Genomic DNA, 16,611 nt, shown 5'->3' with positions numbered 1-16,611 from the left:
ATCTTGGAGAAATGGATTGTGCCTTTTGGATGCGGCCGTTTTGGTTAAGTACTAGCTACGAGCAAACTAACACACTTCGATATTCCCCACTAGAGTATTAGTTTATACGTACCATGAAGAGAGATGTTGTGATTATGCTGTCTCTTCTTTTATCTGTTGGCAGAAAAGGCAGCCAAGTGACAGTACTCTGACCCACTGAGAATGTTAACTGTCAGATTGACAGCACTGTATCCATTCAGCGGGTTAATCAGCGCTGCTCTGGTGAAGAAATGGGGCTGTTTGAGTGGAAAACCCTACATTATTCTATCATTATGGCAATATAGGAATGTGCAGAAAAATAGGTTGCACTTCTTCAGTATAACCTGAGACAGGTGTGTCGGAGGGGGGCGAGTACGTAGCACATAGGTCTTAAGTTGCAAAGAAATTCCTGCACACTGTCTAACTTGCAATAATAAATGTAATAGATGGCAACGTTTCTGTTAGACCATCATCAGGCAAATGTTAAAATATAGGCATGTGCAGGATAGGTATTGAAGAGAACTCGATAACAACAACAGAATAATTCTTTAAGCACAATGTGAAATGGTGTGGGCTATTTCCCTTCTAGTGCTAAAGCCTTTTGAAATGCAGAAAATGGAACTAGTTTCAAAAACTGAAAAAAAGAAGAAGAAAGTCTCTAAGGTGACAAGTGAACCTGAGGTTGTATTTATTTTAAATGTGTGAAAATTTCAGACGGTTGTGCAAAGGCCTTTAAAGGAAGTGTGCAGAGCGGGTGTGGCAGCCAGCTTCCCCTTTGTTCTGAGTAGAGTGTGTGACCTAGCAGAGACTGACTCAGGAGCTGTTCACACTGCCGAGCCGACTCACTCGCTCCACTCATACTTGATCACAGCCCAGATAGGAAGTGGTCAAGATGCACAAAGACACACTCAACCAGGGGTGTCAAACTCATTTTCCCAGAGGGCCACACTGGAAAAAGAGAATCACACCAAGGGCCAGACATGTAGAGTTTATTGACGTGCTTTTGTTACTGCATGTCACTTTTATTTTTTAACATTTGGGTAGCTTTTTTTCTCATTTTTGTTCCAACTTTTTTGTGGCTTTCTCAAACATTTGTTACTTTTCTGTAAATTTGTTGCTTTTTTCGACATTTCACATATTCTGCTTTGAATGTCAGGTAATTGCAGTTTAAAAAACACTTTCCTGAGTGTTTGGTTTGGTGCACAACTAGGCAGGCCAAAACTTATTGTGAACCCAAATTGATATTCGGGCCGGATTTGGCCCGCGGGCCTGGAGTTTGACACATGTGTACTAAACAGTCATAAAAAACACACACACAGACACACACCACACACACACAGACACACCCCCACACATAAACACACACTCACACACAAACACACACACTACACACACCACCACCCACACGCACGCACATGCACACACCCACAGATGCACGCACAAACACACACCCCCACACTCACACACAAACACACGCGCACACACACACACATACACACACACAAACACACACACAACACACACACCCACACTCACACACAAACACAAACACACACACCACCACCCACACGCACACGCGCACACACACACACATACAAAAACACACACACACACATTCGGTAAACCAGAAACATGGTTTTAAAGTCCATAAATCATTATTTAATGATAACTTTTTTTGTTTTCTGATGTAAAGCTCTCTGAACTTACCCGAAATATATACTGTGTTGATTAAAGGGTACCATATGTTGGAGCACCAACAGTTGAGGAATGCTGCAAAAAGAGCTACGTCCATGCTCGTTTTTATGTGTCACCATTTTGTGAACTAAAGTTAGTTGTCACTAGCAGATTACGATTCAATATCAGTGTTTGAGCCATGTCATTGTACACATAAAATCTATTACCATTTTCTTTGTTTTAGTCACATTGATCTTAAGGAAATTGTCAGAACACCATTTACAGTAATGTGGTTCCCTCCCCTTCAGGAGCCCCACCATGGCTGTACCATCTGTAGACCTAACAAAGGTGGGAGATGTCAACACATCCTATTTCTACATCTTTGGTTCCTTTGCTTTGCCTCAGAACCACACACACTGAAGTTACTGCTTAGAAATCTATCCTATTTTCTAATGGAACATTTTTTGAAAAAAATCTAGATACTTTTAGCCTGAGTCACAGAGCGGAAATATAGAGATGACAACACAGCTCTGTTCTCTTTGACCTGTTATGGTATGCAGGAAACCATGTCAGCCGGAGCTCTGGCAGTGGGCGGGGGTTTCACACCTAGCAACAAAATGACCGCCATCGTCATATGTACTCCCCTGACTGCATGATGTTTAAGGGACCTTTAATATTTTAACATCAAATGTTTTTGAGTCACTAGTCATTGGTTTACCATCACATACAAAGGTATTTATCACGCAGCATCATTTAACAACATATTATATTATTAAGTATTAAAATGAAGAGAAGAGAGATTATCATGAATGGACAACAGGCAACGTGTGCAACATATTCCACTCTGTTCTGTATATTTTCACAACAATGTGTTGATATACAATTTAACGGAATTTACTCCACATTAAAGCCTTATGTGTTAAGCTCATAGACTGTATAATATTAATGGAAGAGTTCAGTGAAGTGCTGCAAATGCGGAAGTGCCTTAAACCTGCATTCTATATGAATTCCTGCAGGGGGAGACTCCTTGAACCTGCATCATATCTGAATAGGCTCCGTGCACAGCGTCATGACGACCGTTCGAATTTGACAGGAAATCGGCACTTCCACCTCCGGCGAAACATGTGAGTGATGTTTTGCCGGAAGTGGAGGTGCCGATTTCATATATATTCGAACGGTCGTCATGACGCTGTGCACGGAGCCTATTCCAGCAGGGGGAGACAAAAAGGTCGGTTTCTCACTTGATTTATTACCTCAGTAAACATTTTCATAATGAGTTTATGGTCTCAATCGCTAGTTTTAAAGTGATGGTTCGGAGTAATTTCACCCTAGGGTCCTTTGCACCATGACCTCGAGCCAAACACCCCCCCAGAAGCTTTTTTCAGCTGGGTCTAACATTGGGAGAGTTAGCGTAGCAGCGTTATCAGCTGAATAGAATTTATAGTTGGTATCTTTTGTATTGATGTAGCCAGAAGTGTTGTGGAATGTTGAGGTAACATGATGAGGTTGATTGATTTCCAATTAACTTTGGTTTGTCTTGTAGGAGGAGCTTCAGGTATAAAGGAATGAGGCAGAGGCTCCTCGGGGCGAACAGTTTCAGCCTGGAAGGGTGCAGGTGCAGGTGCTAGAGCCCAGAGCCCAATAGTCAGGGCCCAATTTAGGCTTTTCTATTGTTTAATATTTGTTTAGTATGATAATTTAACTAGTTTGTACTTAGTTTCTTTGTTGTTTTTGTTATTTTTGATATATTTTTGTAATAATTCATCCATGCACTACCGCACTTTCCCCGTGAATGGGGGAGAAATAAAACAAAGCATCCGGTGAAGAACTCCCGAGTCCATGTCTCCTCCTTCCACCATGGGGCTAAACCTTACATGGTCTCGCTGATTTTAAAATCGGCGATAAAGCAGCGGGTGTTTTAGGGCGCTGCTATGATGTGATTGCCAGTGAAAGTGTGTAATGTAGAGTGTAAGGGCTCCTCCCTCACTCCTCCCTCTCGTCTAAAATCGTCACATCTGCAACCAGGATGGCTGCGTTAGTAACGGTAAACTCGACGACTCCGCAAACCAATGGGTGATGTCACACATGCTCTGTCCATTAATATTATACAGTACAGTCTATGGTTAAGTTCTAAGCAGCTCCCAATAACCCAGCATAGGCTGCTGCTCCGGGAGCGGCCAACAGGAGCAACTTTTGGGCGGCTCGCATCACTTTCTGGGGGCCGGCTAACAGCTAACCAGCTAACACTTGAGTTTCCATGGTGCAGACCCCACTTCCAACACCGACCGATCTGATTTAGGATAAGATACAATTTCTTTATTGTCACTGCATTATAGATACAATGAGATTTAGGAGTACTACCTGAGAAGGTAGTACATCTCACATTCACACACAACTCACATTCACAGTTGTCAACTAGGGGCGTAGCACAAAATTCTGGGCCCTATAGAAAGGCCCTCATCACATGAAGGCCCTGGGTACTCAGTCCCCTTTTTCCCCCCAGTCTGATGTTATGTTGATATGCATGCTGCAAATGTGACAGGCCAGTTGCAAGGGAGTAGGGCAGGATCTCCAGCGTCTGACCAATCAGTTTCTTTGGAATCGCTACCACAGCACAGTTGGCTAGTCAACCCCGACAGCCATCTTTCAGCCAACTCATCCAGCCCTGACTAGGGTTGGGTACCGTTTGGATTTTTACGATTCCGATGCCGATTCTTGAAAAACTGAAAAATGACATCAAAGATGTAATATGTTTACTAGCAATCACGTGCAGTGAATGGTTAATATGCTTTTCCGTCTGTTTTGGTGAGCCCAGAGGGAAAATATGGCATTTTAAAAGTAGCCTACATTTACGGTATGTAGCTAACAGTAGACTACAGAGAAAGTGGTGATATTTTTACGTCCGTTTCGGAGCGACATAGGAAAAATATTTCAGACGACACATTAAAGCGCCCATATTATGCTTATTTTCAGGTTCATAACTGTATTTTAAGGTTGTACCAGAATAGGTTTACATGGTTTAATTTTCAAAAAACACCATATTTTTGTTGTACTGCACAGCTCTCGCTCACTGCTGCAGATCCTCTTTTCACCTGGTTTCTGTTTTAGCTACAGAGTGAGACCTCTTTTCATCTTCTTCTTCACTACTATCTTTGATTGCACTCGCACATGCTCAGTAGCTCAGATGTAGCGCATGTCAGCTAGCTAACTCTAGAGACAGTAAAAGAAAGCCTGTTTCATGTAAGTAGTTCTTTTGTAGATTATGGTGAACTTGTGTGTGTTGTAGAAGTGCTTTGCTATTGAGAACGACGTAGCATGCTAGCGTTAGCATGCTGACGCTATGAGCTAACGGTTGTGGTTAGCCAGCTCATTTCGGACTGTGACGTCACAAACTAAAACATTTTGGATCAATTTTTACTTCTTCCATCCATATGTTAAATAAAGAGTCTATGTGGATTTACATATTGCAATAATATCATAATCCTACAATGAATCATTGTGAAAACTAAAATGTACTACTTTGGCCATAGCTAGACGTCTAGACTCTGGAACAAGGCAGTTATGTTTAAATACCTGCCATGCTAATTCCAAACAGACAGCTTTGTCAAGGCAGTTTGGGCTTCAGATAGCTTTTACAAATCATGTTCCGTTATGAACGTGCACACACGTATTGTTTGTATCACGGTCGGTCAGTAAAGGCGCAGTCGCAGCGGTAGCGGTCGTTGCCGGTAACGTACTCGTATGACAAAGTGCACGTACCGAAGCTTTGTGACTAGCATCTAATGACTAGCAAGCTCTTTCTTACCGCTGCTGCCGTCCAGTGTCTTCCTTCAACATGCGCTGCAGAAGCAGCACCCGGCTCCCTCAGTTTGAGGCACCAAGTGCTAAACGGCTTCCCGTCTCCACCCTTTACTTCTTGTCCTCCATTCATGCCCAGCGCCATTTCTTTTAACTACTTTCTCAACTAAAGCTGCCTGTATCTACATGCTCCAAGTTTGATAAACTTTGCCTCCATTTTTTTTTTTGCCGCGTTACCACGGAGACCAGGCACTGCACTCTGACATTTTGGCAAAGACCCGCCCTACTTTGCATCTAATTGGCTAAAACTCGTTTCATTGGTGGTGGAACTCGTTTCATTGGTTGGTGTAGTTCGATGATTGGTTAAATCCAGCGCATTAAAACAAATCCCATGTGGACTTTTTAATTTATTTATTTTTCTAAAAGTCATACACCAGAAATCGGGCACCAGGCCCGAGTACTTAATAGGATAAATCCATTGTTCTCAACCTTGATGCCGAAAAGGCATTTGATTCTGTCCGGTGGGAATATTTATATTAACACTGCAACGATTTGGCTTTAACAGATCAGTAATTCTATTTCTAAAAATATGGGGTAGCAATATACGTTTTTTATCTAATCCCCTAACCCTGGCTAGCCAGATAAAAATAAATGGCAGCCTAACTAACCCTGTGCCTCTTAAAATAGGCTGCAGGGATGACCCTTAAGCCCAGCTCTGTTTGCTTTATTTATTAAGCCTCTCGCTCAGCTAATTAGAGAAGATGGAAAAATAAGAGGTATTTGGATTAAAAAGACTGAATTTAAGACCTGCCACCAGTGTTGGGAGTAACGCGTTACAAAAGTAACGCAATTACAGTATCCTTTTTGCTGTAACGCATTACTAATTAAATGTCGGTAATATTATACCCGTTACAATCTCAGTACCGTGAGTTACAACAGTATTGTAATGCATTTAGTGTCGTTTTTTTTTCGCGAAACATTTCTTCACGAAAAAAAAAAGAAAGTCCTTTCCTGTTGTTGTTTTCGATGGTTGAGATGACTGCAGAGACGGATACATTTGCGAGATGGATATTATTTTCAGGACTTATTACGCTGCGTTGAAGTGAGCTGTCCCGTCTCTGTTCCCGTGGTCAGAGCCAGAACCAGAGACGAAACGGGTCAACATCTGTGTCCCGAAAGGTAACGGTACGTCAGCGCGGACAGCAGTGTGTCCGAGCCGCTGACCGATAGAAACATGTCGGGAATTAATGTTTAGGCTTGCTACACGTAATATCATTGCATTTTATCAGCCGTGGAAAGTAACTATGCCTGTAGTGGAATGGCTTCGAATGACGATCAAAAACGCTTGTCTTTAACTGTGACCATTTACTGTTCAACATGTTGCAGTTTTAAAAACAAGAAAGTGATCAACTTCAGCTTGACTGACCCGTTTTGCATCTAGCGACTCACGGTCAGCAGCTACGTTAAGCTAGCAAGAGTACACAACAGACAACTTCCGTGTATTCTACTTCAAAATAAAAGCACTTCCTGTGACGGTTCGCAGTAAAACTAAATTACTGTTAAACAAATAAGGTTGTGCACCTTTTCACATATCAGCTGTAAATCAAGTATTGTAGTAGTGAGTTTTAATCACACTATAATTGACCATTTCCTTTAGACTGTTTTAAACTAAACAACATGAATGTTTTGTTATTCTATTAGGCCGGGAGCCAGGTCCACTCCTCAGGATGTTTTTTGCTACCTTTTTTTCACTATTATTTCCTATTATCTTATACCTTGGGCCATCACAAGTTGATAACAACCACCCCCAACTCAGCCCCGTTTGGTCTCAGGGGCCAAAAAAAATACCCTTTTTGGGAAAAGCTTTTGGCGGAATGCTGTAATTCTGAATATTAAGGTACTGCAGCTACATAAATGGTCATATAATCCTAATATTTTGCATGGTGTATCCTGACACATAGGGGAAACTAGCAGAAAATGATTCTGGGGATTGCTGCCTTTTTGCTGTCAAATATCAACCTCAACATACCCCAAAAGACAAAAAAATGTCCGTCCATGCGACAAATTGTCAGCAAAAGTGATAATTTTCAAGCATTTTATTATAGATATCACTGCCTCAAATGTACATAGAAAACTTCCCTAGTTTATACGCTTCAATTTAAGTCCAACATGACCTTTCTAGCTAGAGGATTACAGCTAGTATAACCAAAGTTCTCCACTGTATCTTAAATCGGAGAAAACATAACTTTCAAGCATTACCATTCCATATGGGATTAAGCATATTTTTTGCATATGAACAATAAATATATATATATATATATACATACACAGTAGAGGCCAAAAGTTTGGACACACCTCATTCAATGTGTTTTCTTTATTTTCATGACTATTTACATTGTAGATTCTCACTGAAGGTATCAAAACTATGAATGAACACATATGGAATTATGTACTTAACAAAAAAGTGTGAAATAACTGAAAACATGTCTTATATTCTAGTTTCTTCAAAGTAGCCACCCTTTGCTCTGATTACTGCTTTGCACACTCTTGGCATTCTTTTGATGAGCTTCAAGAGGTAGTCACCTGAAATGGTTTTCCAACAGTCTTGAGGGAGTTCCCAGAGATGCTTAGCACTTGTTGGCCCTTTTGCCTTCACACTGCGGTCCAGCTCCCCCCAAACCATCTCGATTCGGTTCAGGTCAAGTGACTGTGGAGGCCAGGTCAGCTGGCACAGCGCTCCATCACTCTCCTTCTTGGTCAAATAGCCCTTACACAGCCTAGAGCAAACCAAATGGAATGGCATGTCACTGCAGGATGCTGTGGTAGCCATGCTGGTTCAGTATGCCTTCAATTTTTGAATAAATCCCCAACAGTGTCACGAGCAAACCACCCCCACACCATCACACCTCCTCCTCCATGCTTCACGGTGGGAACCAGGCATGTAGAATCCATCCATTCACCTTTTCTGCGTGCACAAAGACACGGCGGTTGGAACCAAAGATCTCAAATTTGGACTCATCAGACCAAAGCACAGATTTCCACTGGTCTAATGTCCATTCCTTGTGTTTCTTGGCCCAAACAAATCTCTTCTGCTTGTTGCCTCTCCTTAGCAGTGGTTTCCTAGCAGCTACTTGACCATGAAGGCCTGATTCACGCAGTGTCCTCTTAACAGTTGTTCTAGAGATGTGTCTGCTGCTAGAACTCTGTGTGGCATTCATCTGGTCTCTAATCTGAGCTGCTGTTAACTTGCGATTTCTGAGGCTGGTGACTCGGATGAACTTATCCTCAGCAGCAGAGGTGACTCTTGGTCTTCCTTTCCTGGGGCGGTCCTCATGTGAGCCAGTTTTGCTGTAGCGCTTGATGGTTTTTGCGACTGCACTTGGGGACACATTCAAAGTTTTCGCAATTTTCCAGACTGATTTGTTAAAGTAATGATGGCCACTCGTTTCTCTTCACTTAGCTCATTGGTTCTTGCCATAATATGAATTCTAACAGGTGTCCAATAGCGCTGTCGGCTGTGTATCAACCGGACTTCTGCACAACACAACTGATGGTCCCAACCCCATTAATAAGGGACACAAATCCACTAATTAACCCTGACAAGGCACACCTGTGAAGTACATAATTCCATATGTGTTCATTCATAGTTTTGATGCCTTCAGTGACAATGTAAATAGTCATGAAAATAAAGAAAACTCATTGAATAAGAAGGTGTGTCCAAACTTTTGGCCTGTACTGTATATACAGTATATTAAAGTGCTGGGAAAGTTACACGTTACACAATAATAAGCAGGCCACTGCCTGCCCATTCTCTAAAAGTCAGATGTGTATGGTTAAATAATGTAATGCACGTTATGTATGTGCATTTGTGTAAATAAAACCCTGAAATAACATTTTAAACCTTCACTATATTCACAAATAATATTATATTCGCACATTAAGAGGTTATTGGTGGATTTGTCAACTCTGTCAGCTTACAGGTCAACTCCGTCAAACATAGAACCTAACGGAGTTGACGTCTGACGGAGTTGATGTAAGTGCATGTATTTTCCCGCCAAATCATGTATTGTACACTGCAGCTAGTTAGTTTTTCCTCAGTTGCTAGTTGTCCCAATAACCTCCCTAAAATGCTTAAATTCAATCCATTATGGTTTAAAAAAAGTATCTTAACAGAAAGATGGTATTGACATGATGCAGCTGTGACCATAGGAATATTGACATTGTTTGTCTAAATATCAACATTTTTTAAATGTACCAGAGCATGTGTGGTAGTGTTGCATTCACCACAGGCAGAGAGATGAAAAGGGGTCCTCAGGAATAAAGCTGACCATGCTATTTCCTGATTTAATGAGCTTTATGAAAAAATCTGACGGAGTTGACAGAAACTGAGGACACAACTTTAATAGGCAGATTTTTATGGAAAATATTGTTTGATGTTCACTTCTTACATTGTTTTTTATATTTGTACCCCTTCTTTTTTATTTGATATATATGTTTTCACAATTGTAGAGCTTTTTTAAAGTTTTTTGGGATGGTTAATATTGTGACCTCTTGCTGAGGACAAGTGCACAGACCATACATTTAAACAAATTTTCCCCAAAAAGATAAAAAAGGATATTCTAAAAATCACATAGGTATATACAGTTCCTTTAGATTTAACTTTGTAAGTATGTCAATCATGATGAATTTCTTCATTTTTGATATAAATTAGACCTTTCTATGTGGGACATGTTTTGTCCCGACTCTCAAGAATCAGTGTTGTAATATAACTAATTACTCTCAAATGACAGTAACTAGTAATCTATAATGTATTACATTTTGGAAGTAACTTGGCCAACACTGTGGATTACCTACTAATCACTCTTTCCCAGCCCGACTTGAGTCTGCCTAAACTACTCTCCTGCTTGATAACCTTTGGGTACTATTTGGGTTATAAATTAAATATACACAAGACGCAGATTATCTCATACAATTATAAGCCTGCAATACAAATTCATAATCTTGGTAGTTTTAACTGGGAAAATGACAATATTAAGTACTTGGGGTTTAAAATCAATCAATATGGATACATGTGGATGTATTTACATGCAAATGTAGTCTATGTAAAGATGTGGATATGTACTACTGGACAAATGTTTATGGGGGATATGTATATGTTTGTTTGTGTGTATATAAGCACATACTAAGAGCAGAAGTTTGAGGAGGAAAAACATAAAATTATTTTTTTGTCTTTGGAATGCAATAGCCCTCCAATGCAATGTCTGTCTGTTTTTTCATCAGGAAATGGCTCTGTGTTTGCGGTTTCTTCTGCTCCTGCTGATGGCTGCAAATGGTAAGTTTTAAAAAGTTAACATTACATCATTTATTTGAATAGGACCCCCTGTTGAAGACCTCTGTCGTAAACTATAGGCTATGTACCAAATGTATGTGACGGCATTTTGTCATTGGGTAGCAGGGGACTAAAAATGATTAAAGGCCCCCCAAAAAAAAAGTAATAAATAATGTTCAGACCAATCGATCCATTCAGTTTCAATTGCAGTGAGTTCCAGGACCCTTGTTCTTCAAGTTGCAAAGAATAGTTACATCAAATAAAATGTTTTTCAGGCACGCTTAGGCCATACCTGTCAAGTATCTCGTTTTGGCCGGGAAAGTCCCGTATTTTACCCTACTTTCCCGCTGTCCTCCCGTATTAGTATTTTCCCGTAAATCTCCCGTATTTTATCCTGCGTTATTAAAAAATAATAATACCCCGGGCCCGAGCGGAGTAAAAAAAAAAAAAACATTCCCAATCTGAGCTCTGTCACTAGCCTCGCGATAACTGCCACCTGCAGTAGCCTACTACAGGTACTGTAGGTGGCAGTTGTCGCGAGGTTAGTGTGTGAGGTCAGATGATGAGTGACAACGCGGGGAAAAACACCAAAAAAAAACAGACACGGATGATGGACACTACGACAGAGACGGTGCACTGCCAAAACTTATGAAGGCTTTACTATGCATTCCCCATAGCAATGCAAGTTGAGAAAGGGTGTTTAGCATGGTATGAAAGATTGTTCCAGAGAATAGGATGACGTTAGAAAACAGAAGTGTTTGCGCTCTACTCTCATGTAAAATGAACCACTCTGGCCCAGCCCACAAATACACTCCTTCCAAAACATCTTAAAGAATGCAAAGTCTGCAACAAATTTGTACAATAACTCACTAAAAGAGTAAAGAAAAGTTATGTGAAATGAAAAGAAAAACTGTAAAAGAAAAGCAATATGAAATGAAAAGAATGTGTGGAATGAAAATAAAATGTAAATGTAAAGACAAGCAATGTTATAAATTGTAAATGTTTTCAGCATTCTGCATCAAGTGGTGATTTTAGCTTTCTTGTACACCTGTCTTAAAATCAGAGGTGGGTAGTAACAAGTTACATTTACTCCGTTACATTTACTTGAGTAAGTTTTTGAAAAAATTATACTTCTAGGAGTAGTTTAAAATCTCTATACTTTTTACTTTTACTTGAGTAGATTTGTCAACATTGTCAGATCAACATGTCCTGGATCTCTTTCAGTTACCCGGCTTCACCTAATCTAACCACCGCGGTCCCGCAAACTGTGTCATGACGGTGGTTAACAACTAGTTCAATCAACCATCAGGGTTTCCCAATCTAGCGGCGCGTGTTCACATAAAAGAGGCGATGTTTGCCCAACATGACCAATAGCCACATATTTTACATAAGAAGAGCAAACTAGAATTCTACATAAATATGAAGAACACAGACACGGTTTTACAGACAAAACGCAATACAGTCGCTGCTTCCTAAAACAGGAGGACAGCTGGCAAAAAAAAAAGCAAGAGCAAATGATCGTGAGAGCAAATAAAAAATATAAAAAAACATAATTCAAACCACTGTGTGCATTGGTGACATATGGCTCAAGAAGCCGACAAATAACCAATATGTAATTCCCTCCCATTAAAATCTATATATTTCATAAATATACCCATCAGGGATTGTTAACGGGGTTGTCGGTCTCTAAATGTTTTTGTATGCCCCCCCCCCCTCTCTCTCTCTCTCTCTCTCTCTCTCTCTCTCTCTCTCTCTCTCTCTCTCTGCACCGAGCTCCACCTGCTCTTCTAAAAACGGTGACGCCGTGATCAACCGAGTATTGATTGGTCGGTAGGCGGTGCTTTTACACCAGTTGATCTCTGATCTCCAACATAACCTGCTCCCGACCAGGTTAGGCGTCCAGCATGAGTTACCACGGCGATTGAACGCGGTAACAAGTGATCCACCTCCGTGATACAGAAAACAAAATCTTGCTTCGTAGTCCAGGCCTCTGACCTCATAATGAAAGCATGTTTACCTTAGTAAAAGTGCCAAACAGCAGCTCCATTGCCTTGTTCTAGTTCTGCATGTAGAGCCTGGTAAAAAAAAAAAAAAGTATAAAGGTTTGGAAATTTGTGTTACTTGTGCTTATTTATTTTTTATGTATTATTATTTTATTGATTTAATTTTTTAAGTATTTGAATTTACCTGGATTATTTGAATTTAAGCTATTTTGTAATTAATTAATTTAAATTTATTTTATTGATTGGATGAACTAGGCTATAATTTGCCTAAAGATGATTATTTTGTATTTTTGTCTGTCTGATTGAATGTTTGTGTTAAAAAAAATAAACCAGACGTTACTCAACAGTTACTCAGTACTTGAGTAGTTTTTTCACCAAGTACTTTTTTACTCTTACTCAAGTAATTATTTGGATGACTACTTTTTACTTTTACTTGAGTCATATTATTCTGAAGTAACAGTACTTTTACTTGAATACAATTTTTGACTACTCTACCCACCTCTGCTTAAAATGTAAGGGATACTGGAGCTTGGTTGGGGTGGTGGGACTGGTCGCGGTGGGCGCCGGAAAATTTTCCTTATTTTCATATCCAAAACTTGACAGGTATGGCTTAGGCACAGTAAGGAGAAATACATTAATAAAAGCCTTTATTTAGCTGAGCATAATGTCTTCAAATGTCAAATGGTTTGAAGCTCCCAGGCTCTTCATTAGAGCAGGAATAATGAAGACAATACTACACCACTGAAGGTATACCAAGAGGAGGAAGAGTTAGTGAACATAACCACGCCATCTAGATCATCATATGGAATGACACTATGTTGAACAACGGGCATGCAAGGATAGGCTTTTAGGTTCAGTCCAACCTGCGGGCCATTGCTGCATGTCACCATAGAACGAAGGTAATGCTATTATAACCCTAGTTCTATAAGCACAGTCGGAGCCCTCTACTGGACTCTATGGGTAATACCCTGCTCCAATCCTGAGCACATGTTTGCCCACTGAACTTTGCATAAACGTAGCCGGCCAATTAGGACATGCCTACTCAAACCGTGCAGTAGCACAGCATAAAAGGCCACGTCACTGCTGTCTGACATCCATGCTCTCTTCTTTGACGTCATAGGAGCCACAGGGCCTCTAGATAGAGGGTTTGCCTGTGCTTGTAGAACTAGGAGCCCCACATATGAGCTCTGTTGTGGCATAACACCGACCCAACCACACCGATCATGGCCAACTAAAGGCCAACTAATGCGCCGCAGCCTGCCGTCTTCTGAAAAACCGCAGCGCGGCAGCGAAGAAGTAGGGGGCGTCTGCTCACCTAGGTAGTACTCAAGTGAGCTGGGTGGTGGGCCACGGTCTAACCTTGAAGGGGTCAAAGTGTGTTCCACCGATTGGCGAACAAATCCACTTCCGCCTTCCCGACATGAGTCCAAATCTGGCATCCACTTGTCTGGCATGGGTCCACCCCTCGACCTGAGCTCGGCGCCCCTGTTCTCCAGTCCAGGAACGTAGAGACCCCTAAAAGGTAACAGGTCCTCCGCAGTCTACAACCACAGTGTCTCTGCCATCCCAAACAGTGCAGCGGACTGAACTCCACAGTGCTAATGTTAATGTCGGCTGTGGCACACACACGTGGCTTCCCCATATCAGGGGCTAGAAGTGTTGGAGGACCAGAAATACTGCTGTCCAATTCAAGACACCAGAATTGTTTTCAACGTTAGCGTTACATGCATGGATGTATTAAGAGAACATGCGGCCCCACTTCAGTAGTTTGCGCAGTCGCGAAAAGCTAGAGTCCTAGAAATGTGGTCCTAGGATTGCAGTCCTGAGAGTGCAGCCTCGGGTACTGCAGCTTTATGCTTGTCGCTGCTGAGATGGCGGGGATGAGAGCCCAGCGGCTCTGAGGTTTACGGTTGGTTTACAGCCTGGCTGTCATTTCCTGAATGCTGGTCCTTAAAAGCGACTCCATGGAGAGAGGGTAATTCTTTGCAGAAGAACGGACTGGAGTTTAGCTTTTTGTTTATTTTTCTTTGGACTTGTAGTTGAACGGTCTTCTTTCTCTGTCTGTTGGTCCGCCATTGTAAGTCAGCAGTACTGAAATGTAGGACCGATTAACGTTCGGTTCCAAGTACGGTGGCTGTCGTCCGTGTTTTCATCTTAAACTTTTGTGTTTTCACTGTCTTGTTCAGCATTCTGCCAACCATGCTAGCTACCTAGCGCTAGCGTTAGCTGTAGCGGGAAATGTTTAAATGTTTCCCAGCGCGTTTTGGACGTTGAACTTGATACAACAGAAGAAAAAAAAACACAGGCAAACTTATCTCTACTAGTATCAATGTAAGGCTGGTCCAAATGCTTCCAAGCTTCGAACGTTGCCACGGTAACCGGCGTCCTAATCTGTAATTGAATGTTTTGCCATTGTTGAAGCTTTGAATATATTAAAATATGTCACTGAGATTCTGAAGCCCCAAAACTTGTATAGGGGAAGAGGCCTAACACAAAATGTAGTACAGGTGTCCATCTGCCCACCTCTACAGAATCTGTCATTTCTAGAAGAGTTAGATGTGAAAAATGAATTCTAATTATTTGTGTCGACAGCACATTATAATAATAATAAGTTTAGAATCTTGTGTCTTACTTGTAGATATCTTACATGTAGTTTGTGTTTTTCTTTGCAGGGTTGTGTCAAGAGGAAGTTTGCTCGAAGTCGGTGATCCACTCATGTGATGACTGTATCAGATCTGGGCCGTACTGTGCCTGGTGCAACCAGCTGGTGAGAAGCCGTTAAACTCTCCCAACTCGGGCCTTCAAATCAGTGGCAGCTCCACACTTTATGGGCACTTCAATTATCCTAATCAGATTGTGATGTATTGTTAATAGAGCATGTGAGCGGTTCGGAGCGCTGAGAATGTCCACTTCCCGAAATAACTCACAGAAGGCCCCCCAATACAATCCCGCTGTGTACTACTGACTTACTGTGTACTTCTACTCCAGAGGAAAACCTTGTCCTACTTCATTTACCTGACGGAGAAATGTTACTGGCTACGTTGCAGATTCAGGATTTACCCACAAAATATCAATCTCCAGCTTGAACAAACGTTCAGTAACTTAAAGAACATTGTGCTGATATAGTGCCTCTCTTTTACTCTTCACTTTAAAATATATATTCTTTTTTTAATCAATGGTATAAACCCTTCCCACTGGTATGGAGCATACTATAAAGTCTCTAGTTGTGGCCGGGGCCTTTGTGTCATTACAGAGAGAACCATTACTCCAACAGTTTACATACTGTTTCCATCCACTGAGGACCAACATCTGTAATGATAAAAACTGAACAAGAATAAGAAGCCAACGTCAGTCTGAAGACGTTTTAACTCAAAGCTTCTCTCCAGCTCTCTTTTTCCCCTATAATGCGACACACACACACACACACACACACAGATAACATCTTTAAAACTCTGCCCCAAAACCCAACATAACACAGTGTAAACTTCCTTTCAGAGTGTCTTACTAAATACCACAGTAGCGTGGGCTTGAGCTTCTCGTTAAACTGCCACCTACAGGTCTGGCATGCTCTTGACTGCATATATACACGGGTACATGTAAACGAACACTTTTCTGAAAACTGACAGCTGTGCACGATGTTATTTTTGAAAACGCAGAGGTTGAAATGTCCGTTTATGAAAATAGCCGGCCACGTGTAAACGTAGCATTAGGCTAGAATCAAAACTGGAAATCACTACTGAGAGCTGCAGAAGCCTCATTCTCGGGGTAGGTAACAATCCGGCAGGGAGA

At 41.2% G+C, this 16,611-nt stretch overlaps 1 protein-coding gene across 2 annotated transcripts in view; it reads left to right on the top strand.

Moving 5' to 3' along the window:
• Positions 1-16,611, top strand: part of itgb2 (integrin, beta 2) — a 37,750-nt gene that overhangs the window by 6,075 nt on the left and 15,064 nt on the right. The window contains exons 1-3 of one of the 2 annotated variants that reach the window (XM_028591916.1): positions 6,503-6,669; positions 10,771-10,822; positions 15,495-15,589. In XM_028591916.1, the coding sequence (XP_028447717.1) occupies positions 10,774-10,822; positions 15,495-15,589 (144 nt within the window). In that variant the 5' untranslated portion in view covers positions 6,503-6,669; positions 10,771-10,773. Of the gene's footprint in view, positions 1-6,502; positions 6,670-10,770; positions 10,823-15,494; positions 15,590-16,611 lie in introns of those variants that run through there. The other variant, XM_028591915.1, reaches the window with a different exon arrangement.

This window comes from Perca flavescens, chromosome 11, assembly GCF_004354835.1.
Source record: "Perca flavescens isolate YP-PL-M2 chromosome 11, PFLA_1.0, whole genome shotgun sequence".
Lineage (NCBI taxonomy): Eukaryota > Metazoa > Chordata > Actinopteri > Perciformes > Percidae > Perca > Perca flavescens.
The sequence above is the reverse complement of the archived record's forward strand: the minus strand, read 5'-3'. Positions and strand labels throughout refer to the sequence as shown.